The sequence below is a fragment of the Phacochoerus africanus genome, chromosome 2 (assembly GCF_016906955.1).
Source record: "Phacochoerus africanus isolate WHEZ1 chromosome 2, ROS_Pafr_v1, whole genome shotgun sequence".
NCBI classification, from domain to species: domain Eukaryota; kingdom Metazoa; phylum Chordata; class Mammalia; order Artiodactyla; family Suidae; genus Phacochoerus; species Phacochoerus africanus.
In genome coordinates, this window is record NC_062545.1 from 221,308,407 (window position 1) to 221,333,848 (window position 25,442).

The following is a 25,442-nucleotide window of genomic DNA, read 5'->3' on the forward strand; positions in this document are numbered from 1 at the left end:
ATCTGATGGAAAACTTAGGCAAGCCCTGTGCTACTTTTTCTTCTACCCAAATTCCTTTTCTACCTTTCATATGAAACATTTCAGAAATTGTCCACAGAAGGAATCCATCCTAGGCCAGCCAGGCTGACAAGGTAGATCATCTTATTCTCCATGAAGTCACTTTAGAACAGTGGTTTTCACATTTTAGTTTCCATCAGAATCACCTGGAGGGCTTCTGAAAACACATATTCCTGGACCTCACCCTCAGTTTCAGATTCAGCAGGTCCAGGATGGGGCCTGAGAATGTGTATGCTTAAGTTTCCAGGTGATGCAGATGCTAACCTTAACCCACTGAGAAGCACTGCCTGAGGTTGTTCAAGAAGGGCACCGTTACCTTCCTACCTCTCTTCAGGGTTGACTGTCTAGACTTGTAAAAGAAGAAAGTCCTTACCCATGCTTGGAATGCACTTGTCCTTGAACAATATATAATAACAGGATATGGAAAACAGAGACTTAAATATAGAGAAGCAGAACTGATAGAAATCTTGGTCTATACTACTGGAAACAAATTAATGAGAACAGGAACTTTCCTCAAACAAGAAGAATTCTAGGTGCAGGCTAACTAGCTTCTTTTACAAAATGAGAAATACTTGGGGATGCAAGTATGAAGTGGTAGCTCACTCTTTTGATACTTGGTTGTAAGAGAAACAAACCAAATTAGAGGCTTAGTTACACAACATCTATAGCTCATATTTAGAAGACCTGATACTACTCAAGCTGTTTACTAAAGTTTATCCTAGAGGAATAGGCACAAACCATGGTTAAGCTGCTTGGTTTAATTTTTTTAGCACTTGGAAAAAACAATGTACAGTAGTTTGAACACTTAGTCTTTGCAAACCTCCATTGAGGTCAAAGATTTCATTCATAGTACAAAATTAGTTTACAAATTTTTTGGCAATTTCATCTTAGTAACCCGTTTTATCCTATTGCCATTGTCCCAACCATTGAAAAAGTTTACAATAATTTACATAGAAATATTTTCAAAGTGCTTAAGAATAGTGATTGTTCTCTGGGATATTTACAGATGGCCTATACAATGTATGTACAGGTGGTATACACTATAGCACAGGTTTCACTGCTGGAATATGGCTTTCTAGGGAAAGTGCATATTTGGCCAGAGGTGGCAATACTGTTGAGAAATTCAAGGGTTACAGATACTTTTGGTAACCATATCCAAAGCTGAAGTAGAATGTGGACGGGTGTATTTACAAAAGTTATATAAAAATGGTTAAGTATACAGGCTTGATCCACACAAAGATATCTTGATGTTCTTCCAAACTGGAGGAAGAAAGAGGCTTCAGCTGCTGGCTTGGTTACCATTCCGAAGTGGGGGTATTACTGGTTTAGACCTCAAAGGTGGTGACTTGTCTCAGAGGTCAAGCTAGGTCATCATCTGTGCTTACAACTGATATCTGTGGAAAAGAAAAAGCATGGAATGAGTTTGGTGACCCCTCAGTGGTAGCAACTTCAGTCTCTAAAATGAATCTTGCTTTTGAGTTGGTCATTTAGGGACCAGAGGTGCACAGAAGGGAAGCCAGATCCCAAACAGTATTGAGATGCATCATGGATGCATTTTAACTTGAATTCAACTATATCTTTCTTGGTAGAGGAAGAAAAGAGCGTGACTGATGCTGCCTGTTCTACTTAATGATCTTAAGACCTGGAGAAAAATGTGAATGAACACCTGTATGCCATGAACTGACCATCACTTTTGTTTTGCTAGAGCTTAAGGGAGCACTTAGCACTTGTTCTGACTATTCCTTAAGTGAAGGCCAAGTACTCCATGTGGGTTTCAACGGAAGAACATATGACTGACTCTACTGCTAGAGGGAAAGCTAATCATCTGAGGCAGGCTAAGTTATTTGCAAGCATTTGGTCATTTTGGCTAAATGAATCTTCCTATGTACTTTAGTCAACCTCCTATATAGGATATACCAATTTATTTATTTATTTATTTATTTTTGTCTTTTTGTCTTTTGTTGTTGTTGTTGTTGTTGCTATTTCTTGGGCCGCTCCCGCGGCATATGGAGGTTCCCAGGCTAGGAGTCCAATCGGAGCTGTAGCCACCGGCCTACGCCAGAGCCATAGCAACGCGGGATCCGAGCCGCGTCTGCGACCTACACCACAGCTCACGGCAATGCCGGATCGTTAACCCACTGAGCAAGGGCAGGGACCGAACCCGCAACCTCATGGTTCCTAGTCAGATTCGTTAACCACTGCGCCACGACGGGAACTCCCCCAATTTATTTTTAAGTATCCAGGAGGCAACTGATTTAACAGTCCAAAAAAGACATCCTTGGTTCATGCTAATAGTTTCTATAACCCCAAATATCTCAAATAGTGTAGTGATGACCTTAAGTTGACTTAATTGTCATTCTGTTTGGGGCAAATGCTTGTTACCTGACTTATTTATGTTCTAACGGGCTAGACTGTCTAATCTCCAGGTAGTGGATAATGTATTTAGTGGCCCCATGATTCTAATGGCTCTTCCTGGCCCAGAAAGCCATAGCTTGAGTTGTGGTCTCCTTTGTAAAAAGTCTTACTGCAAGTCATGGTACACAAAGACACAAAGCTGACTTACTGCTGGGTACGTGTGTCCAACAGAAGCACTGTGTCTACCAATGTCTATTGACAGGTCCTCTTCAGTGGTCTTCAAGTACACAGGATTATCGAAATTCATGCTTTTCATGTTCTTGTGTTGCCAGTTCCGCCACATCAGGTAGCCACCTACTGCTGCCATTGCTAAGAGCACTGAAAAAAAGTTAGAAGGTGACTGAGCAAGGCCTGATGTCAAAACATACAGAAAAGATCATGCTCAAGAATCTGTGATAATTTACATGAGTGAAAGTTTCATGTTTGGTAAAGCTGGGATAACTAATAGAATATAAATGGGCCAGAAGCTTAAAACAAGTTCAGACCATTGGTTGTTTTATTCTAAAGACTGGCGTTCATCAGCTGGACACATGCAGAATCCTGGGCCCTTTTTCTCAGGCTGACTGAATGCAAACTGCAGAAGCTTCTGGAGTGCTCTTCAAGTGGTCCTTTTGGTGTGTTAGCCAAGCTTGGAATCCAGTAATTTAGGATAAAGCGGCCATTATAGTAGAGTGCCTTAGAACTCACATCTTCTAATAGCTTGAGAGGTTCTTCTCCCTGGGTTTGAACATTCTTCATGATTTCTAATTTACCCTCTACGAGTTCTGTAACTCCTTAAGAACTCATTTAAGCATCTGTGTATCTCCTCTGTATGAAGCATCATACATATTTCAAAGGGGAACAGAACAGGACTCTTCATTTGAAGGGACTTATCACAAAAGGAGATGAGCCAGTGTGAACAACTCTGAAGTTGAGAGCTCTAAGCATCTTGCATGTAATGGTTGAACATTCATCACTGACCATAGCTGTGCTAAGGATACCACTGTATAGAAGGCTAGGGACCCAGAAGTCAGTGTGTAGGGCTGGGCAGGGAGAAAAGGTAATTCAGTGTCACAAGTGCTACGACAGTGCAAGCAGCCATGGAAAGGCGTCTCTAGATGAACTAGAAACACCCATCTGATATCTAAGAATTTCACTGGACCAGATATGTGGGGGACCTACTTACAGAGGGGAAGGATGGCCCAGGCAGCAGAAGTCCCTTTTGGGGGAACACTTATCTCCGATACTGCTGTGGTCACATTGATCCCTATAGGGGAATAAAGGGAATCAGTTTAGAAGGAGCTGAATTCAGACTTAGACATTCACCCACCTGGTCCAGAACCTCATGCCCTCTTGCATCCATCACTGATGTTTAATATCTACTATAGCTGTGTACCAAGAACAACTGGTCTACCAGTATCTGAGAGATGCGTGCTGTAATAGCCATTTCACTAACAGCTCTAATAGAAACCTTAATAAGGCAGGTCAGACTAAGACCGCAGCTCCTAAGTCTTCAGAGTTTAAATACGCTACCAATTAGAACCAGAACTAGTAGTTAAAGACTGCATTAATTATTTAAGGAACAGATACAAGGAGTGTGGCTGTTAGTTGGTATTAACAGTTGGCAATGCTGAACTCAATACCTCCAGGAACTAGTCCACTAGTTGGTGAACTTTCTGTTGTGTTGGTATCTTTTGTCTCCCTGTAAGTCACAGTAGTTGCAGTACCTGAATTATAAAATCAAGAACCTGGTTAATGCCAAGGTTCCAGAGTGGCTAGCTGTTTAGTCCAGACAAGCCATGTGATGGGTTATTTTAATACCATGGGAAACTGACAAACCACTGCTGAGCCAAGTTGCATGGAGGATGTGGCAAAACTGGGGGAAACAAGAGACTTCATGCAAAACCAGGGACACACGAGTCTTTGGGCAAAATGTTAAGGATGTGGAATTTAACAGCTCACAAAAATATACAGCCACACTAATGACCCCTCTAAGCAAAGTTCCAGCCTTCTGAAGGTTGCAAGAAATGCTCTCAAAGCCAGCTTACCGGAAGACATACTAATTTTACTACAACCAGACTATTTTGTATCTGCTTTCTCTAAACTGAGCTAGACCTTGCAGGGACTCAGTGTTATGCTAACAAAAACAACATCATGATGTGAGATCCTTACTCAAAACATGAAAGTTTAATTTGCCACTTAAACAGAAGATGAAAATGCAAGGTTCATTTCAGGATGAGTTTAAGATTACATCACCCAGTGGGGCCAGAAGGTCTCCTGTAACCACAGCCTTCTTTAAGCATAATTTCAATCCTTTCACTTTGGTGGAAAAATGTTAAGACTTTGTCTAATTATCTGCAAGTTGGCTGGCTCAGTGCTGCTACGTGACTAATTGGAACAGATCAGTACAGTCAGCTGTAGACTCATCTTATGATGAAATGGGTTAAAAGTCAGTCCTGAAGTTATGACACTGAACACCTGGCCTGCACTGGTAGCAGACAGGTTCTTAAAGCTATTCTAAGAGTGGGTTAAAGATAGAATTCTTAAAATCCAGGCTCGTCCTTGGAGTTCCCATTGCGGCTCAGTGGTTAATGAATCCTATTAGTATCCATGAGGATGCGGGTTCCATCCCTGGCCTTGCTCATTGGGTTAAGGATCTGGCATTGCTGTAAGCTGTAGTATAGGTCGCAGACGTGGCTTGAATCCTGTGTTGCTGTGGCTGTGGTATGGGCTTGCAGCTGTAGCTCTGATTCGACCCCTAGCCTGGGAACCTCCATATGCTGCAGGTGTGGCCCTAAAAAAAAGACAAAAGACAAAAATAAAATAAAATCCAGGCTTGTCTCTATGGCTAGTTTTATTCTATGGCCTGTAGCATGTCCTGCTTATGATTGAAAAGTAAGATGACTTACTTTGGCACTCCCGGCCACTGTCCTCTAGCCGGTATCCGTTGGGACAGGAGCAGGTGTATTTGGGGGAGTGGTCATTGATCTGCGGTGCTGGCAGGCAGAGGTATTCACAGCCTCCATTCTCCATGTCTTCTTCACACCAATTTTTACCTATTCAGAGATAAAAGTCCTTTAAAATGGGGATTCCCCTGCCTGCTAGACCTGAAGCTTTGTTCTAGATGCTAAAGACATGAGTCCTTGTCTCCAAGGAGCTTAAACTCATCTACTCTGTCAAACCCTAAAGTTAAAGCAGTACCAGTGGAGAATAAAGATAAGGGTTCCAGCAGCATGCTCTAAGGACACCACTGATCCAAACAAACTTCTTGGAAGTAGAATCAAGAGTTATCCCATAAACACGGAGTTCCCATTGTGGCACATCAGAAACAAATCCAACTAGGAACCATGAGAATTTGGGTTTGATCCCTGGCCTTGCTCAATGGGTTAAGGATCCAGCGTTGCCATGAGCTGTGGTGTAGGTTGCAGATGCAGCTTGGATCTTGTGTTTCTGTGGCTGTAGTGTAGGCCAGCAGCTGTAGCTCTGATTAGACCCCTAGACTGGGAACCTCCATATGCCACAGGTGAGGCCCTAAAAAGACAAAAAAAAAAAAAAAAAGAGTTCTGCCATAAACAGACAGGTGGTGAGGGAAGAGGTGGGGGAAGATGAGTGACCAGAACTGGTCCTCATTATGGGTCCAGAGATTATAGCAAAGGCTCAGAGGAAAGAGTTGAGCATGTCTTCTGGTTTTGTCCTGCCTTGCTCCCTCAGAATGGAAGGCACCCAGCTAGAACGAGTTTTAAAGGTTTCATTGGATAGAACTGGTCAAGTATTTTCAGCATTAAACCAGGTGACCAGACGTGTTTGAGGATCTACACGATTCTCTGTTAACATGTGTCATGACTGGGGGTGGGGTGTGCGGCAATAAAGGGCTGTGGCACAAAAGCTACTTTGTCTTACAAAGCAAAGTCTTACAAGAGGGAATAAAGACCAAGGGGAAATGGAAGGGACTGAAACAAAGATGAAAGACTGAGGGTTGGGAGGGAAGCTAAGTGCTCAAGTTCTGAAGCTCCTTCACTTGGAAGACAGAATAAAATATATGGAACACCAGGTTGGAAGTGTTTGAGGGAGGGTAGAGGAGGGGAAAATTCCATCTTAGAGCGAGATGAATTGCTCGAGAGTTATGGGTACCCAATGGGCACTGTGTCATGCTGCTGCCCTTCAAGGAGCCATGAAGGGCTCTGCTTCTCCACAGTACCTGATGGCTGGACAAGTTCATGATAGACAATGATGTCTTGGGCATCATTAAGGTTGTTAACTAGAGTGGCCAGCTCCGATCCAGTGAATTTATTGGCACCATAGACTGCTTCATTTTCCCCATCTATCCAGTAGACACGATCCTAAAACAGAACCCCTGAATTAGCAAGTACCCTTAGGATTAACACAAGTCAGTATCTAAGGATCATTATTATTTACTGGCAATTTAATGGACTATGTTTATTTAAGGCTGGTTTGGGATATCAGACCAAGGGTTTTCCCACTGCGGCATAGTGGAAACAAATCCAACTAGTATCTATGTGGATGTGGGTTTGATCCCTGGCCTTGCTCAGTGGGTTGGGGATCCAGTGTGGCTGGTCGCAGACATGGCTTGGATCCCTCTTGCTGTGGCTGTGGTGTAAGCTTGCAGTTGTAGCTCTGATTCGACCCTTAGCCTGAGAACTTCTATATGCCATGGATGCGGCCCTAAAAAGCAAAAAAAAAAACAAAAAACAAAAACAAAACAAAAAAACAAACTGTGAAGAATAAGTATCTGATTGATTGGTCCCAAGTTTTAAGTGAAAGTGATTTCTCAGGTCATGCTCCTCTGACCTTCCCTCCTTCCCCTGTGCCTGTTTTTTCTCCCCGAGGTGCTCCAATAACTCAGAGGTTCACCCTTAGGCGTGAGACATCCATCTTACCTCAAATATCGTTAGCGCGAGGGGGTGAGCTAGGAACTCCAGAGACTTCAGGACAATCCTCCGATCTTGGCCGTTCAAGTCCACACTGGATAACATGTGCAATTTGGAATCCAGCCAATAGAGGCGGCCCTTTATAAGATCTGGGTAGGAAAAGTGTGGTCACTGTATAAGAAGTCAGTTCTACTCCATTTTCCATTTAAATATCTAAGGAATCCAACTCTACTTTCAGGGTTCCTTCTCCAGCATGAAGACTCTGCACCCACATTCAGCTGGAGGGATTCAAGGGGTACCTAAGATTGTCAAAGTCGCTGACTTAAGAAGTGTTACTCATGGAGTTCCTGTCATGGCTCAGCAGTTAATGAATCCAACTAGGAACCATGAGGTTGCGTGTTTGATCCCTGGCCTTGCTCAGTGGATTAAGGATCTGGCGTTGCCGTGAGGTGTGGTGTAGGTGGCAGACGTGGCTTGGATCCCATGTTGCTATGGCTGTGGCATAGGCAGGCGGCTACAGCTCAGATTAGACCCCTAGCCTTGGAACCTCCATATGTCGCGGGAGTGGCCCTAGAAATGGCAAAAAGACAAAAATAAAATAAAATAGTGTCACCCATTATGGAGGTATTGAAAGAGGCTAGAGTTTTCTTGTTCTCCCTTTATGAGCCAGAAAAAAACTGTTATGAGCCTGCAAATCAGGAAATGCTAAGCCACCTATACCAAGAGTATTTCAGATGAGAGTTCCCAAGGCCCAAGATTCACCTAATTCCAGGCACATATTAGCCCCAGAAAAGCTGGGAATTATGGATCATGTAATGTGTGAAGTCTCCCATTCCACTTGTATTGTTCAGTTACTCTCATCCCAAACCCCTGCTATAGAAGGAACCACAGGAGGTGTCTGATCTAGTCTAGAAGGAGCTCTGGAGATGAGTTAAGACTCTGAAGACAAGTCCAGTTGTAGTCAAGGAAGGAAAGACATACACACCAAGTGTAATTCCGTTAGGCCACTGGATGTCTGTTGTCACCAGCGCCCGTCTATCAAATCCATTCATTCCTGCTTTTTCGATTTTAGCTGGTTCACCCCAGTCTGACCAGTAAACAAAGCTGGAAAGAAATTAGAAATTGGTCTTAGTGGTTTAGAAGGAATAAAGTTGTAGCTTGAGACAGACATGCCCAAAGAGTGAGCAGAAAATTCTAGGGTACAAATAATACCCTGGAACACTATTACTTAAGGGTCTACATTATGTTCTAGGTAAACAAAAGTTAACATTATGTATCTACAAGCTCATTTTTAGTTAAATTACTGTACATAAGTCTGACATTTACATCTCAGGTTATATATTTCCTTTATAAATGGCCAGTTCTTTCAAAAGAGTAAAAGATGAATATCTGTTAAATTTTACTGTAGGGATGGGCTGACTGCACTCTAGTGAGGCTTCATGGAGCCAACTATGATAACTACAGCCTTAGTCAAATGCCTAATAACTGATCTTCTATATTATTTAGGGGCAATTTAGGCACACACCTCAGTGAAGTGTTTCTAGAGAGGTCTGTTTATTTCTACTGGACTTCTGGGTAACTTGTATGTTGAAATGAAAGTCTTGAGGTACCGTGGTTACTGAAACTTTCACAATTCATGCTACTACTTTGGTTGGATCATTCAGAGCTAATCTACTACAGTGTCTGGACAAGAATTAAAAATCATTTGCATAGAAGCTGGGTGGGGAGAAGCTTTTGGTGTACCTCGAATGAGAAGTGTTGTTCTCATGAACCAGCAGTCACCTGCTCAGGGAGGGCCCATCACAGAGCTGAGGCCATTGCCAGGTTATTCAACTAAGGCACCAATGATACCTTGTTCTGGATGAGTCTTTACTGTGGAAAGCTAGGTCTAGGGATTTCAGTATTACTTGGGGCATGAGGAAAGCTCCTGACCTATGCAGCAAGCATCCGAAAGGCTATGAGAGGAAAAACACAGAATACAAACCCAGACAATGGGTCCACAGCTATGGAAGCAGGCTCGCGTAAGTCTGAGTTAAACAGGAACTTCCTCTTGGTTCCATCAAGGGTAGCTACTGAAATAGTCTTAGAAGCCGCATCAGTCCAGTAGATGGTCTTGTACACCCAATCAACAGCAATGGCTGCAGGATTATAGACATTGTCGATCATTTTAACATGTCTACCAACCTTGTCATCAATTGAGGCACTGAAACAGAATAGGTCACAAGAAATTTAAGAGTTGGACACCATCAGAGCCTGGAGAATGGACTTTCTGATCATAAAATGGTCAATGACTTGGTTCAGAAAGAACTCTAGCACAGCTCGCCACTCAAAAATTATGTGTCCACACTGCTAGCTGATTCTAAATTATTCATACTGTGGGTTATCTCACTGTTGGTCTGTGCTCTACATGCATGAATACCACACTCCTTAATTATTTTTTTTTTTTTTGGACCACATCCACATCATATGGAGGGTCCAAGGTTAGGGGTTAAATAGGAGCTGCAGCTGCCGGCCTATGCTACAGCCACAACCATGAGGGATCCAAGCCATATCTGCAACCTACACCATAGCTCATGGCAACACCCAATCCCCAACCCACTGAGCGAGGCCAGGGATCGAACCCACACCCTCATGGATAGTGGGATTCGTTTCCACTGCACCACAATGGGACCTCCAAAGAGCACCACACTTCTAAGTGAAGCTCATCACTTCAATAACCATCATCTTCATTTCTACAGTTCCCCTTAAGAAAAAGCTACCACTACTATTTTAATTTGTAGCCACTATGAACAGTTCTCAACTAACTGGAGAGAAAGGGGAGAAAATAGAAATTATGATGCTGTCTGTCATGATCCTAGAGTTACAGCCATCTTTTTATTCTATAGGTGATTGTTCATTTCTGATGAGGAACTAATAGTAATTTAATAAAGAATTAGTATATAGATTTACTATTCCCAAGTTATTAGATGCTAGACTGGAGCTAGAGACAAGGGAAATTCCTCCAAACCTTCCCAAAGTGACAGTGACTTATGCCAAGATACAAGGAATGGGATTGCAAGTTACCTGAAAATGGCCTTTTGGCTTAGATCAGCCCAGAATAGTTTCTGAGCAGCAATGTCAGCATCAAGAGCCACAGTGTTTCTTAGCTGTTCAACTAGTTGGATATATTCTTTTCTCTCTAAGCCAATCTTCCTGATGTCTCTTCTATTAGTGAAGATCAGACTTGGCTCTTTGCCTGCAAGACAGGAGTCAGGTTAATTTTGTTTTGCTATAAGAAGGAAAGGTCCTTCTACATCACCTCCTCCCAAGAGAGGAGGAGCACTTATTTAAAGTGAAGGCACTGCTCAACACCTGAGGAGTACTCTTGCCAACATCCCTGGGACCTCCAAGCACTTTCCTACTGTTAAAGAAGGCAGTCCTGGGGTCACAGCATTCAACAAGAGGGCGGCTGATGACTAACTTACTTATGTGAATTGCACACAAATTTTGGAAGCAGAAATTAAGTACCATATGCAAAAGGAATTGATCAAGGCAGGTATCTGGGAAAAATGATGTGCTATTTAAACTATGACATCACACTGTGAGTTTGGTAGCATTGCTCTCAAGGACTATTTTAATTTCATATTTCATTTGACTATTGTAGTCACTGGCTGTACCTTTCATCAGCGCTTACTCATAAAGGTACCAGAGCAACACCAGTTCAAGTCCATTTACCTACTGCCTTGCACACGCCAGTGGCAAGATCCATTTGATAGCCACGACTACATTCACACTTGTAACCGCCTTTTAAGTTGATACAAATTTGACTGCAGATTCCCGGATTTTGGCACTCGTCAATATCTAGGAGGGAAATTACAATTAGTCTTGCTGTTCCTAGATAACCTATGGAGATCTACTGACCTTTCCCATCACCCCTAGGGTTCTGTTCTTCGACTCACCTCCACAGGTTTTCCTATCTATCAGTTCAAACCCAGCTGCACAGTCACATTCGTAGCCAATCACCAGGTCTTTGCAGATATGGGAACATCCACCATTGTTAACCAAGCATTCATTTACATCTGAAATAAAAATACAGTAGAGTTACTCAAATTGATATTTATCCTATTAACATTTAAAATCCAGGCTATTTGCCATAACACATCTAGATAGTCTGGTCAAACCCATGATTTTTCTAAGAATCTAATAATTTGTCTCATAGATGTGCAACTCAGCATGTACTGGTGGAACAGGAAACCCAATATCCTTGGCAAGTTACCAGTTGGTGAAGCAGCATTCAAGTTTCTCTACTGCTAATCGTTTACATTTGAGGGTTGAAACTATGAATTAGTTTGTTACTTCTTGGGTTTGTAAGTCATAAAATTTCACTGTTAAGTCCAGGAATTAAACCTAGTTCATTAAGAGTAGTTGACCGAGGCATTAGGGTCCAAACCACCTTAGCTCTGCTGGGTCTTAATTAACCTTCCCAACCTGGCACTCCAGCTAACCCTTCACTTACGACATTCTTTGAGGGGCTCATCACTCCAGTCCCTGCAGTCTTGCTCCTGGTTACACACTTTACTGATGTCTATGCATTCCCCGCTCCTGCACTTGAACTTCCCCGGACCCAAGCACTGATTGACTACAAACAAGAACACAGAACAGAAATTCCATTAGTGGGTCCATCAGAGCAGTCCTTTAGCTAACAGCCCACAAGAAGAGCCCCTTACCATTTTTGCAGTTGACTTCATCAGAACCATCCACGCAGTCTCGGATGCCGTTGCACTGCCTGCTGCCATGGATGCAGCTCCCATCCTCACACTCAAACTGGTCAGGTCGGCAGGTTCGAGAAGCTACAAAGGGAGGGAATGGCTTGGAATGATGCCAGCCACAGTGTCCCCAGTGGGTGCACTGGAAGTGCACCAAACACGCTGTGCTGATAAGAAAACTACTTACGACAGTTGACCTCATCGCTGCCATCCTTACAGTCTGGATCCCCATCGCACCGCCACTTCTTGTGGATGCATTCGCCAGAGCCACACTGGATCTCGCTGGCTGGGCACTTGGTGTGGATCACTGGCTGGCGGCCACACTGCTCGAGGGACTCATCTGACTGGTCTGAGCAGTCCGCGTCATCGTCACACACCCAGCTGATGGGGATGCAGGAGGAAGTGCTACACTGGAACTCGTGGGCCCCGCAGGTCGGTGGGGCACAGTCCAGCTCATCGCTGCCGTCGCTACAGTCATCCTGGCCATTGCAGACGAAATTCCTGGAGATGCAGCGGCCACTGGAACAAGTGAACTCGTCGGGGCTACACGTGATGTTGCCTACAGAGAGAGAGGGTGCCCCACTGAAAATGCATCAGGATTGGTCCTTTCAAGCCTCGTGTTCCAAAACCTAGCACACACATCATTGATTCCCAGCTTTCCAGCTTAACAGCTAAAGTCGAATTATATCCATAGTCAGTTCCTAGGAGACTAGGAAACAGTCTTCCCATGTAAAATACGCAAGGATGTTTGAATAAGAACAGAAATAAAGGACCATGAAAAGAGCTGAAGACTAGAAATTAATTTGGGATGAGAAGCACAACTAACTTTTAAAGGGACAGTGATTGATAATTTGAACTGTCATAAGAGATTTCACTGGGGAAGGCAGACATGAGTTATCTTTAAATGGATATTCTGCTTATTAGGCCAGGCCACATCACAAGCTGAGACTTGTGACATCAAGTATACAGGCAAACATTCACTCATGATAAGCATTATGACACCATCACCACAAAGAAGCTATTACGTTGTACCATCATACACGGTTCCTTCTCTTTTGGTCCTTTCAACCAGGATCAGGAATAACAGGTCTTAAATACTTTCAAGTTTTAGAAAATGACTGCTAGGGCTAGAATTGCAATCTAGCGGCCAGGTGTGCTAATAGTGATAAGCTGGTCAGACCAGCCAGTTTGTACTTGGACACAAATTCCTGCCAAAATAATGAAGGTCAAAATTTGGTGGTAACTGGGGTGGAGACCACGACTCTCTTGGGAAGCCAAGCCTAGATTTAAGAGGGAAACACTGGGCAGTTCCACAGCTTACCGATTCATAAAGCTCAGTTCTAGGATTCAATGCTAAAACTCATTAGACTAGGTGCACTGGTAATGACTTTAGGAGTAGGTGACCTCTACACACGAGACTGGTGTTTCAACCGCAAGTGCCCTCAGCTCATTGTACACTTACTGCCACTGGAGGCCCACACTTGTCAGGCTTGGGAGCTGTCGTTTTTGAGGCCCTATAAAAAGGGCGGTAGCTTGAAAGAACATTCAATGCAATGTTTGTTCAACCTAGAGATTTTCCCAGGGCTTCACCTTTAACATGGAGCATTTTATGACACGTTTTCCAAGAGCAGAAACATGAAAGGCTGGGAAACAGAGTCGGCTTTTACAGGCGGGAACTGTGATAGGAGACAAAGGTACCACCGGTTGGTAGAGTTTTCTTTGGGTATCTGCCAGTGAGATGTTCATTCGTACTTCTGTGTGAGTTTAACTTTTGGAAAGGTGAAAGTAGGACCTAGCTTGGGGGCTGAGCAATGCTGGTGTGAGACTCAAGTAATTTACTCTACTAAGGAGATCCAATTTGGACCAAAGATGCATTTGCTAGCCTTAGGCTCCCAGTGTGATTGGGCCAAAGTGAGGAAGGCCCAGAAAATATTCCCTAACAGAGTCTACATAATGACTGCTTCACTGAGCTACTTCTACAGGGTAGTGCCTTGGATGACTTACCTTCTTAGTTCTATTTGCCTGGAGGAAACACCAAAGCAAGCAATGGTTAAGTACCATGCACCCTTCTCTCAGAGTTTGAGGGCAGTTAGGAAGAACAAGGGGTCGAGCAGATAGTCAGGTCACTGAAAAGCAAGTCAAGTCAACTGCACCTTTCATGCCCACCCTTCTTTGAGCCAAAGGGTCGTGGGGATAAGCCACTCAACACTGATCTTCTTACCACAGTTTTCTTCATCTTCTCCACTGTCACAATCATTTTCACCATCACATCTCCAGGACACTGGGATACACTGAGTGGAACGGGCGCCACAGCTGATTTCATTTATGCGGCATGTTCTCATATCTGTTGATGATATACAGTCTCAAAAGAGCCTTCAGACTCATCAGTGCAAAGCTGCTGCTCCTGCGCTGCCTGGAAGTGGTAGCATGTGTAACTCAGTGGCCGGGCCCGCTGGTGAAATGTGACTTACTACCTGAGGCCCAGGTAAATCCTTCACCAGCTCCATGGCTCGAAAGCCATGCCCACCTATGCCACCTGGCAGGACGCCTTGACCGTGTTACTCCTTCAAGGTTCCGTGGCGTGCTCAGTTCTGGCTTTTGTTTTACTATACTTGGCCTGGGTAGGTTTATTGGCTCCTTGACCACTATTTATCTATTGGGTATCAAGTGAAATGCCCAGATAGTGTCACTTAATCCCAACTTCATTAAAAGCCAGGTGCTCTAACACCTACAACATCTTCTTTGCCTGGATCCCCTCACAGGCCTTCTTCACAACCTCCTATCAATTGCATCTTGCAAGGTAGGGACCCCCACTAATTCCTGACTCCATGGGGTCGGCCCCCATGAAGACCTGGGGCTGAATCTTCATGGAACCCATCTTCACCTGTGGTAGCTCACCTGCCTTGACTGATGCTCTTCTTACTCCCCTTCCTTGCCTAGAAAACTGAACTTAACACACCACCTTCCTTCTGCTTGATTATCCTTTGAAATCATATTCCAGCCCTCAATTCTGTTCATGTTAGACCTCTACTTTTGGTGCTTTAACAGGCCTCAACTGCCTTAAAATGAACATTGAGACTTTCTCCACCAGCAGATGCAAACGATTCCTATTTATCTATTCCAAATCCTCTCCCTCTATGACCTCATAGACTTTTTCCTGAATATTAGCCCAAGAACAGCCTTAGGCTAATATATTTGCATTCCTATGAAGTTTCTCTTATTTCAGAACAAGTTTTAGTTACAGGTTTGTTCAAAATGACTATCATCCTAAGTCTAGTCACCTTATCCTTTCAGTAACAGATTTTTTTTTTTAATGACATGAGAAACTGTGCATCTAAAAGCTTATTTTATACTTGGCCCATGGGGGACCCTCACATCTTGACTTAGCTTCCAGGACCAGAGTACCATCTGCTCAGAGTCATTATCATCAAACATTTGAATCTATGCACCTAGTCAAGGAGTTCTTAAATCTTCTGGCTTCAGTCTTAAAGGTTCAATAGTGAAGCTACCCAAGAGAACGTCAGTCTTTTAGACTAGGAAGAATATTCTTTAATGTTATTCAAGATCAACTGTTAATGACTTGACTGACCTTGGTGTCAACTGGCCTAACTTTAAGGTAGGCAATGGAAACCTAACCAGATTTAGATTCCACAATACTTAAGAGCTATGAGACACAGAACAGCTTGGAAAAGTTCAAGTCCAAAGCAAACTGCACTCACGGCACTGTTCTGGGCTTTCATCAGAGCCATCTTCACAGTCAGGATCCCCGTCACACTGCCATCGGTTGGGAACACACTGGCCATTGCTGCAGACAAAGTCAGACTCGGCACACGTCTTCTTCACTACAAAAGTTGATGGGTAGGGATAAAGGTGACGTCACTCCCCCCCAGAGCCGTACAGTCCCACTGAGCACTGGGGAGAGGGGCGGTGGTAAACTGCATTTTGATAGGTTTTACTCCAAAAATAAAGAGGCTGAATCAATTAGCACTCAACTGTCAACATGCAGGAGAACCTTAGAAAACTCTTTTTTTTTTTTTTTCTTTTCCCTCAGAGGAGGAAGGTGATCATTTTGAGAGACTTGGGTGGCACTGAAGTCAAGATACGAAAAGGCTGCCCATTATCTCACAACTCAGGGGTCCTTACAATGAACTTCTTGCCCATTTTATAATGTTGACATTAAGTAATAATTTCATTCTCTTTATGCATTTCTTCCAAGTCCCGCAAGTACTAAGTAAGTTTAACAGCCAAACATTTCATCCTATGACTGGAGCACAGTCTAAGTGTTCAGGAGACATGTGTGTGTTTAGTGTAGAGACAGAGGCCAAGCTCCTGTACTGAATACTGTCACCCCCACAGGTCTGCTGGGGCAGAGGAACCCTTTGGTAAGAAACGGAGAAAGCTCAAATCTGAATATAAGACATGTTGTATTTAGAATCTGAGGGCTGGGCTCACAACAACCAGCTAAAAGTTACTGAACCTGCTAGAGAAGCTGTCAGTATTCATAACTGCTTACTGGAGTCAAACAGCCTAAGACAAGGTACCAATTCTGCTACTAATTCTTACTAGGGCAGCCATTTCTCCTTACTAGGGTGACCCATGCCAGGTGTTGTCCAAATTGACACAATCTCTGAAGAAAGGAGACACTGTGAATTATACCAGGGGGATAAGCATCAGCCAGGACTGTCCAAAGCCCAGCAGGTGGCTTGGTCATCCAAGCCATTAGGAAGTCAGGGAGTAGGCAGAGTCTTAGAGTCATCCTCCTCAGATTATATTCTTCCTTGAATCTGTGCCTATACTTTCTACCTGCATTTCCAATTCAAAACGTTCTTCTCTAGTGAATATTCTGAAATGGGAAATCAGCTAAAAGCCAACAGTTTGCTGAAAAGATGAAAGGGACCTCTCAAGTCAGGGGTTTAAGCCAGGTACAAGTCTCACGGTTCAGAGTACACTAAAGTAGAGGGCCACTCTGGGTCAGCCTCAGATACTGTAAATGGTGGGGGGGTGGTTATGGTCAATTTCTAGAGCTCAAAATGGGATGATGAATTATGATATGAATTATTATCATAATTCATCCCCTTGAATTGTGGAGCCAAGGAAAAAAGAAAGCCATATTATAGTTCTTAGATTCACACCTATTTCCAAAATCACTGAAAGACTCAAAACTCTAGTATTAATGGTTTAAGCAACATCCAAGGTCCATCTCCTCCTGAGCATGTAGAGAGATGCCAGAGGGTCTGCAGAGTTAGTTACTGTCACTCAACCTGTGATACTCTTCAGAAGTTGCAAAAGAGAGAGTAGGGAATGGTTGTAAAGAGACCTCATAGGGTTTATTTAATTGCGCATTTTTTTTGTTTTTTTTTCTTGCCACACCCTCAGCATATGGAAGTTCCTAAGCCAGGGATCAAATCCAAGTCACAGTCGTGACCTAGGATGCAGCTGCAGCAATGCCAGATCCTTAACCCACTATGCTGGGCTGGGGATCAAACCCATGAGATTGTAGAGGCAATGCTTGGATCCTTAACTCACTGCCCATAGCAGGAACACTGAGACCTTGTGGATTTAAGAAGTATAAGATGTTACAGGGATAGAAATGATTGGTTGTACTATAAAGTGAACAAGAGATAAACAGGGTCAGAGAGATGGCTAGGGTTCTGGTCTCTCCATCCGCAGCACAGACTGGCAAAGGTAGGATGTCTGAACTGGGCCTTGAGAGATGGACAGACATTTAGATGTGCCACAGGGAAAGAGAACTACCAGTTCTAGACTTAGGGTATCCAAGATACTGATTAATCAGCTCAGCCTAACACTTGTAGAAGAATGAGAACATGGCTTGTGGAATCCAAGCTGAGGCTAAATATACCAGTTGACATGCTTGAAAGAAAAGGCCCTGCTGAAAGAGTAACCAAGATTAATATTGAGAGGTTGGACAAGAAAAATAGGAAATGGCTTCAGAAGTTTTAAATAATTGTATAGCTTTCCCTTCTATGGAGGAACATCTCAAAATAAGCATTGAGAGCTTTCCTGAGCAAATCCCCCACTTCTTTCCCTAGCTTCATACCTGGGGGGCAGAGACAAATTCTGGCCAAGAATATATTTATTTTTCCCACTTTGCATGATCTTTTTTTTGTTTGTTTCTATGTAATTATCAGTCTCTTGCTTAGATATACAGTTCTTATTAGCATAGGAATCTGCAAAATTTTTTTTCTTTTTCTTTTTCGGGCCGCACCTGCGGCATATGGAAGTTTCCAGGCTAGGGGTCTATGTCACTGACACAGCAATGCCAGATCCCAGTCGCATCTATGACCTATGCCGCAGCTCACAGCAACACAGGATCCTTAACCCACTGATAGAGGCCAGGAATTGAACCTGAATCCTCATGGATATTAGTCAGGTTCATTTCCCCTGAGCCATGACAGAACTCCCAAAAAGTCTGAATCTTTTTTTTTTTTTTGGCTTTTTAGGGCTGCACCCGAGGCATATGGAGGTTCCCAGGCTAGGGGTTGAACTGGAGCTACAGTCACCAGCCTACACCACAACAACAGCAAATCGGGCTCTGTAACCCACTTAGCAAGGCCAGGGATGGAACCTGTGATCTCATGGATACTAGTCAGATTTGTTTCCACTGAGCCACAACAGGAATGATTTTTATATGTATATGATCAAACCTTCCTATTACATAGCTAGATTTATTTATACAGAGACTATTTTAGGAAACACCACTGATGACCCTCACATGACCCAGGTTAATTTCTACTGAGGTAGTCATGTGGTAAAATAAGACTTCAAAACTTCAAAACCTGGAAAGAATAATTACGCTCTAGGAAAAAAAAATGGGTTTTGCCAAATATATAGTTTAGAATAGAAAAGAATTGCTACTCACACCAGGAGAACAGGGTAAGAGTGAGGTCCTTTAGTGAGAAAGTCAGTGAGAGGATTATATTACCCAAATAATCCAGAAAGAGCATGAACTCAATGTCTTATAGAGCAGATTAAAATCTTCGTGTTAGAATGCAAATGATGTAAAAGTGTCAAATGGAGAACTATTCTTGGTCCTGAGACTGGAGATGAGTTTCTTCCTTGAGACTGCAGAATGGACTTCCTCTGCTTCCAAATGAGCTGCTAATTTATATATTCGCATGCAGATATCCATGGCATTGCTCTGAGAGCTCAACATAGGACAGTCTGCCAGGATGTGTATGCTTGAGCATTTCAGTAATGATGCATGAAGAAGTAGGTAAGGGCATAACAAGACAGCCATTGATGAAATCTACATTAAATTCTATTTTTCTTCTGTATTTTTAGTCTGTATAGTGGACATTTTCATCTTTTAAAAGGCAAATGACAATGTTCAACTTTGTTTCAGGATTTTTACAATGCACAACAAAGGGAACATAAAGCATATCTCAGCATGGATTCAGGGTACCTAAATGCTTTTTTTTTTTTTGCTTTTTAGGGCTGGACCTGTGGCATATGGAAGTTCTTGGGCTAGGGGTCAAACTGGAGCTACAGCTGTCGGCCTACACCACAGCCATAGCAAGGCAGGATCCAAGCTGTGTCCTCAACCTACACCACAGCTCATGGCAACACTGTATCCTTAACCCACTGAGCCAGGCCAAGGATTGAACTGGCACCATCATGGATACTAGTCAGGTTCGTTTCCGCTAATCCACAATGAGAACTCTGTAAAGGACATCTTGACATGTAGTTCTCAGCTGCCCTGGCTTGATGGGAGGTTACAGAGATTGTATAAGTGGTCATTTCTCACAGTAATCTTTTGACAGATGCTGATCTATAGGTATGATGGCCCATTCCTATTTTCTTGGGGGAGAGATTATTTTCTATCCTGCCTAACGCTTTTGAATTAGCATCTACTGGGAATAGAAAAAGAATCTTTATCTGATCTTTGATCTGAGCTGGTTTATCAGGTCTATGCCAGGAGTTAATTAATCACTGAAACTGTAGGATATTTCTTACTGTCCATGACTTTCTTTTTCGGGATCAGAACCACCTGAGACTTAAAAAAAGAAAGTCTGTCCTAAGTAACCTTCTGTCTGTCTCTATTCTTGGTCCTCCCCTTCCTTCCCCTAGCTTCCTATACCAAATGTTTGCTTGATCTAAGGTCAACCAGGTCCTGTCATTTGAAAGGAACTGCATTTTGTCTTCGAAGTTCCATACTCACATTGATAACCTCATGTCAAACACTCAATCATACTTCTCTAGACCAGGAAATATCAAATCTTTGGTGCAACGCAATTCCTAGGAATGGATTCTGTTTTTAGAATCTGGATACATTTGTAGAAACTAAGATGACATCAGCATCTTGCAATAAAGTGCCTAGGTCCTCAGGAGGTGGCAGGGGAGACTGTCAAACTCCGTACTCACCACAGTTCTTTTCGTCACTGCCATCAGCACAGTCTTCATCCCCATCGCATTTCCACAACAGCGTGATACAGCGGCCATTTGTGCACTGGAATTGGGAGGGCTCACATTTGGCTTTTCTTCCTAAAATTAGGAGGGAACACTCAGCTAAGCTGGGATACAAGGATGGCTGTTAGCAATGCTAGTGACCTGAAACCCGCGGATGGGAGTCCTGCTAGAGGGACAGCTAAGGATTCTGCAGGCTGTAACACTGTAGTGGCCAGAGCTAGATTGGGCTTTGGGGCAATGGCTGAGGGTAACTGAGTTCTTAGCTGGGCACATGCCATCCTGACAAGACTATATTCCACAGCCTCTCCTGCAGGAGGCAGAGCTATGGGACTAAGTTCTGGCTAATGGGATGTAAGCAGAAACAACTTCTGGGAGATATCCTCAAAGGGACAGAGGACCCAGTTTCCTTAAATTTCTTCCTTTCTTATTCCTGAAAACTGGGTATGGTGGCTGGAATACTGATCTTGGGCCAATGGAGCCAGACCAAGATAGAAGGAATACAGATTGCCCAGAACCTGTAGGGTGGGGGAGGGGGTTCATCTGCCTCTGGACTCGTTTCTCTTATTTGTTTACATCACTTTTGTAGCTATAATCAAGCGGCCAAATCCTAATCATGTCATAGCATTTCTTGTCCACGTTCTACACTGTTATTCATGAATGATGCTTCCATTACAAACAAAGTATAAAGAGGATGTAGAAGAGGTAGTAAGGAGAGGAGAGAAAGAGAGCTTTAATTCATGGTTCCTCCTTTTAGAATGTAAGATCTAATTGGAAAAAGACCTGTTTACAAAATGACTCCAAGATAAGATAAGAAGCATGCAGAAAGTGCAGTTAAGAGGTAAAGGCAGGTCATTTTTAACTTTGTGATGGGAGAAAAGCAAAGCAAGGTAGAGCCACAGGCCTGCATTCGATTTCTCCGAACCTCCGTTTTCCTGTGCTCAGTCTAGGAATATTTAATTCGCACAATGGCATGAATAAATACTTATAAGGCACTTAGATGTTTTGGCCTGGCATGGGACAGCTGACATTCAGGTGATTCCGATCATTAGCAGATAAAAAAAGAGGGGGATGTCATTTCTTTGAGATGAAAGGGAAAGAACTGGTTGCTTGATGCATCTATATGGCAAATCTGGAGAAAACCAGCAGAACCATGTAGTTCATGCAATTCCTTAGGGAAGCCCTCCAAGCAGAAAGCCTTGTGATTTCCTGAACCTTTCAGCATCTGCAGCTGTGGCATGCAGGCACAAGAACCGATGCTACAGTGACAAGTACAGACTGGAACTCTTGTGTTATGTACACAATGCTCTAGTTGGCCTCCCTACTATCAGCTCCTCCCTACTGCCTGGGAGCATTCTATGCTTGGTGGCTAATTCCCACGGAGATTAAAATTTGGTCCTGGTTTACCATACGGGTGTGTGGTTACTTTCTTAGATACTAAACATATTTGTTTAAAAACTCTATGCACCGCTCTGCCCCCAAGAATCTAGTCAAACTAGGACCCAGATACAAAGGCATATGAGTCAATGGCCCTTCCTACCTATATTTCATATGGTGCATTAAATCCACAAATATTTTATGGAGCACAAGTTACCAGGGATGTAGAAAGGGTAACAAGGGGAAGGTAGAGGTTGTTGTCCTGAAGCTTGCTGGTTTTTATGCTGCTGAACCAATTAGGAAGTACCTGGCTGCCTCCCACTCTCCCCCCTTTTATCACTGTAGTCTCAATATTCTCAAAGCTGGAGGTATCCATTCCAGGGCTCACGGGCTGTGGCTCTTTATTCCCACTAACTCTGAGGGCTGAGGGAGTGCTAAGAATCTACTCTGAGTGCTTTACTTGAAAAGTAGAAAAAAAACCCATTTGTAGTCAGAGAACAGAAATATATACATACTTGGAAAATAAAGTCAGGTTGCAACTAGAATACCCTGGAGACTGAAAAGCTTTGAATTTTTTTTTTTTTTAATTTAAGGTTTTAGTTACCAAAGGAAGTTCTGTCAAAAGGAGACAAAAACACTGCTGTTAATATCTATGCTCAGAAAGGTAGCCATATAATCAGACTTGGGCAGGGACTTAAAAAGGTAGGTGTCAGATGATGATTTTTCTATTTCAGGGTTAGGTACCCTGCAGATCTCTTTAAAAATGAGTTTTGAAGCTATAGATTTTATAGACATTCACACTGAGCCTGGGATTAAATATAGCATGCAATAGCCTAATGCTGGTAGAGTCCTCTAGCACCTTAAAGAGGGTTTCTAAACGTAACTAACATATAAGCAATCAATAAATTACAAAATTCTAGTGCTCCTTCAAGAGTTGATGTTGAGCACGCTGAGGACAGATTCTAATATCTTATGACAAAAAGCAGTTTAGTTTCTACCTTTTCTTACCTCATATGTTTCCATTTAACCCAAGCTTCTGGTCATAAAGCTGTGTTTTACCATGACACACACACATTTTTCATTAAGAAGGGGGAACAATAGGGTTTGCAGTAGAGTATGCTGCTAACTAGCCATCCCTGCTTGTTTGAAAGAGGAGCAGGGTGGGAGGATTGGGTGGGGTAATGCTAGCTGAATTTATAAAGGACCCTTTCTTTTAAAAAAAATTAAAAAAAATTTATTGAAGTCTATAGTTGACTTACAATGTTGTGTTAATTTCTGCTGTACAGCAAAGAGGCTCAGTTATACATATATATTCTTTTTCATATTCTTTTCCATTATGATTTATCTCAGGATATTGAATATAGTTCATTGTGCTATAAACAACAAGTAGGATCTTGTTGTTTATCCCTTCCATACATAATAGTCTGCATCTACTAACCCCAAGCTCCCAGTTCATCCCTCCCCTACTCCCCTCTCCCTTGGCAACCACAAGTCTGTTCTCTATGTCTGTCAGTCTGTTTCTGTTTCATAGATATATTCATTTGTGCTATATTTTAGATTCCACATATGTGATATTATATAGCATTTCTTTGACTTATTTCCCTTAATATGATAATCTCTAGTCCATCTATGTTGCTGCAAATGGCATAATTTCATTCTTTTTTAATGGCTGAGTAATATTCCAGTGTGTGCGTGTGTGTGTGTGTGTGTGTGTGTGTGTGTGTGTGTGTGTATTGGTTATTGTGAACAGTGCTGTTACAGATATGGAGGTGCATGCATCTTTTCAAACTAGAGTTTTGTCTGGGTATATGCTAAAGGACTTTTTCTTTAAAGATAGGTGAAGAAAGACTGTAAGCTCTATGGCTGTACCTTGGTTTCTTAAATTTTCTAAGCACTTTGTTTTGGGAGATTGCTCCTGGGCAGAAAGGAAGGGCTCCCTAGTTCTGTTTCACTGGCTGTACTGTGCAGAGCAGAAGGAACTCAGCCACCTACTGCAGCATGGGTGGTTTCTATCCAAGTTTCAAGAAGATTCTCCATCTCCACCTGTGGTATCCACCTGGGAATACTGCTATATGAAGCTTCAGGAGAACTGTAAGCACCACATGAGTTAAGAAGCTTTCAGTCTGCAAAGCTTTGGGGGATTACAGGATTGTGGGCCTGTAGTCTATTTTCATCCATGACAGTTAAGTCCCAAGTGCAGTATTATATTTTCATAAAGGGAACAGGGTGAGCTTGAAATCATCTATACCCAAGGTTCTTTTAATGCTCAGGCTAAGCTAAAGCCAATGATGCCACAAAAATAATTTAGGAGTCGAAGTGCCAGGCATCCTATATCCTGGTGTCTATCTGCTTAGAAATGTGAAAAGTCAATGTGATTTTTAGCAGGTTTCTCATAGTCATGGGGTTCACAGAAATGCCTTGGTAACAGAGAGGTGGCCAAAGTCAGGGAAAAGCTATGACCACAGGGAACCTGGGTGTTCTGCCTCGGTTTCAATCAATATTTCCTGTAAACACTGGAGTTTTGTGGAAGAATTTGAAATGGGTTCTGTAGCTTTAAGAAGTAAAATGGCTGCAAGAGATCTGGATTTCCTGTCAGCTCTCATACTTAGGATCAATATCTCTGCCCCTTTGGGTCAGGGGGTTGGAAGTCATGTGAACCATGGCTATTTACATCTGTGATGATGGGAGGAAGTGCAGAAGAATTCCTAATTCTGTCGCTTTCATAGTTGACAGCAGACTCTGCAAACTTAATTCAAGGCACCCATATCCCAGGAGCCTTGCTTACCTAATAGTTAACGTCGCTACCCAGACATGTTGGCTGTTCACTGGCTCCAAGAAACTCAGGGGGTTTAATGCATTTAGAAGATGTGGTCTAAGTGTTCCTGCAAGGGTTAATATGGGAGAACAATAGATAAGCTTTGGTTGAAAACTGCACAGACCTTACAGGAAATACCAAGCCTTCCAGGTGGGCTACAAGAAGGGGCACCTTGGCAGGTGAGCTCCTACTGTGACAGCCCAGAGTAAGGAGCTGTTCCCAAGTATCAGGCTCAGGCATGAACTTCCACCTGTACCGAGGGGCTCTGGCTGCCAGGCGGCCGACCCAGCAGGGCTGAACGTTCACATCTCTCACGGCCCTCCCAAGGCTTGAGCATATGGGTGTTATCTCCTGGAATTTCTTCAGTCCATTTGTTTTGGCACTTCTGGGGCTGCCAAGGGCATTTATTTTTAGTCAGCTCCCTTCAACTGCTTGCCACTTGAACGCCAATCTTTCTATTCATAGGCTCAATCTCATTTTAGGACATGGAGATTTCCAAATCAGCAAAGACATTTTCCTACAAGGCAAGGGGGTTAGTAAGAGGGCCTTGAGCTGTGTTCTGGCCTTAAAGGCTGCCTCTGTGGCCCTGGAAGAACCAGACAGGGACCAACTACAAACTTGGAAAGACTTAGGTGAATACTCATGATCCACTGCAATCAGTGAATCCTATAGTTTGAACTGTCGAACAGCTTTTCCATTTACATCAGACTGAGATGATCTTAAGAATCATGGATAAATAAT

General features: G+C 43.0%; 1 protein-coding gene across 5 annotated transcripts in view; it reads right to left on the minus strand.

Moving 5' to 3' along the window:
- Positions 1-795: 795 nt before the first annotated feature.
- The window catches only part of VLDLR (very low density lipoprotein receptor), a 31,537-nt gene continuing 6,890 nt past the window's right edge, over positions 796-25,442 (minus strand). The window contains exons 2-19 of one of the 5 annotated variants that reach the window (XM_047767706.1): positions 20,468-20,587; positions 15,805-15,927; positions 14,307-14,429; positions 12,273-12,644; positions 12,047-12,169; positions 11,836-11,958; positions 11,279-11,398; positions 11,055-11,180; positions 10,404-10,575; positions 9,325-9,543; positions 8,326-8,444; positions 7,350-7,489; positions 6,650-6,791; positions 5,361-5,507; positions 4,095-4,178; positions 3,638-3,718; positions 2,621-2,790; positions 796-1,451 (exon numbers count right to left, since the gene is read on the minus strand). In XM_047767706.1, the coding sequence (XP_047623662.1) occupies positions 1,416-1,451; positions 2,621-2,790; positions 3,638-3,718; positions 4,095-4,178; positions 5,361-5,507; positions 6,650-6,791; positions 7,350-7,489; positions 8,326-8,444; positions 9,325-9,543; positions 10,404-10,575; positions 11,055-11,180; positions 11,279-11,398; positions 11,836-11,958; positions 12,047-12,169; positions 12,273-12,644; positions 14,307-14,429; positions 15,805-15,927; positions 20,468-20,587 (2,540 nt within the window). In that variant the 3' untranslated portion in view covers positions 796-1,415. The remainder of the gene's footprint in view (positions 1,452-2,620; positions 2,791-3,637; positions 3,719-4,094; positions 4,179-5,360; positions 5,508-6,649; positions 6,792-7,349; positions 7,490-8,325; positions 8,445-9,324; positions 9,544-10,403; positions 10,576-11,054; positions 11,181-11,278; positions 11,399-11,835; positions 11,959-12,046; positions 12,170-12,272; positions 12,645-14,306; positions 14,430-15,804; positions 15,928-20,467; positions 20,588-25,442) is intronic. The other 4 variants (XM_047767708.1, XM_047767709.1, XM_047767707.1 and 1 more) reach the window with 4 other exon arrangements.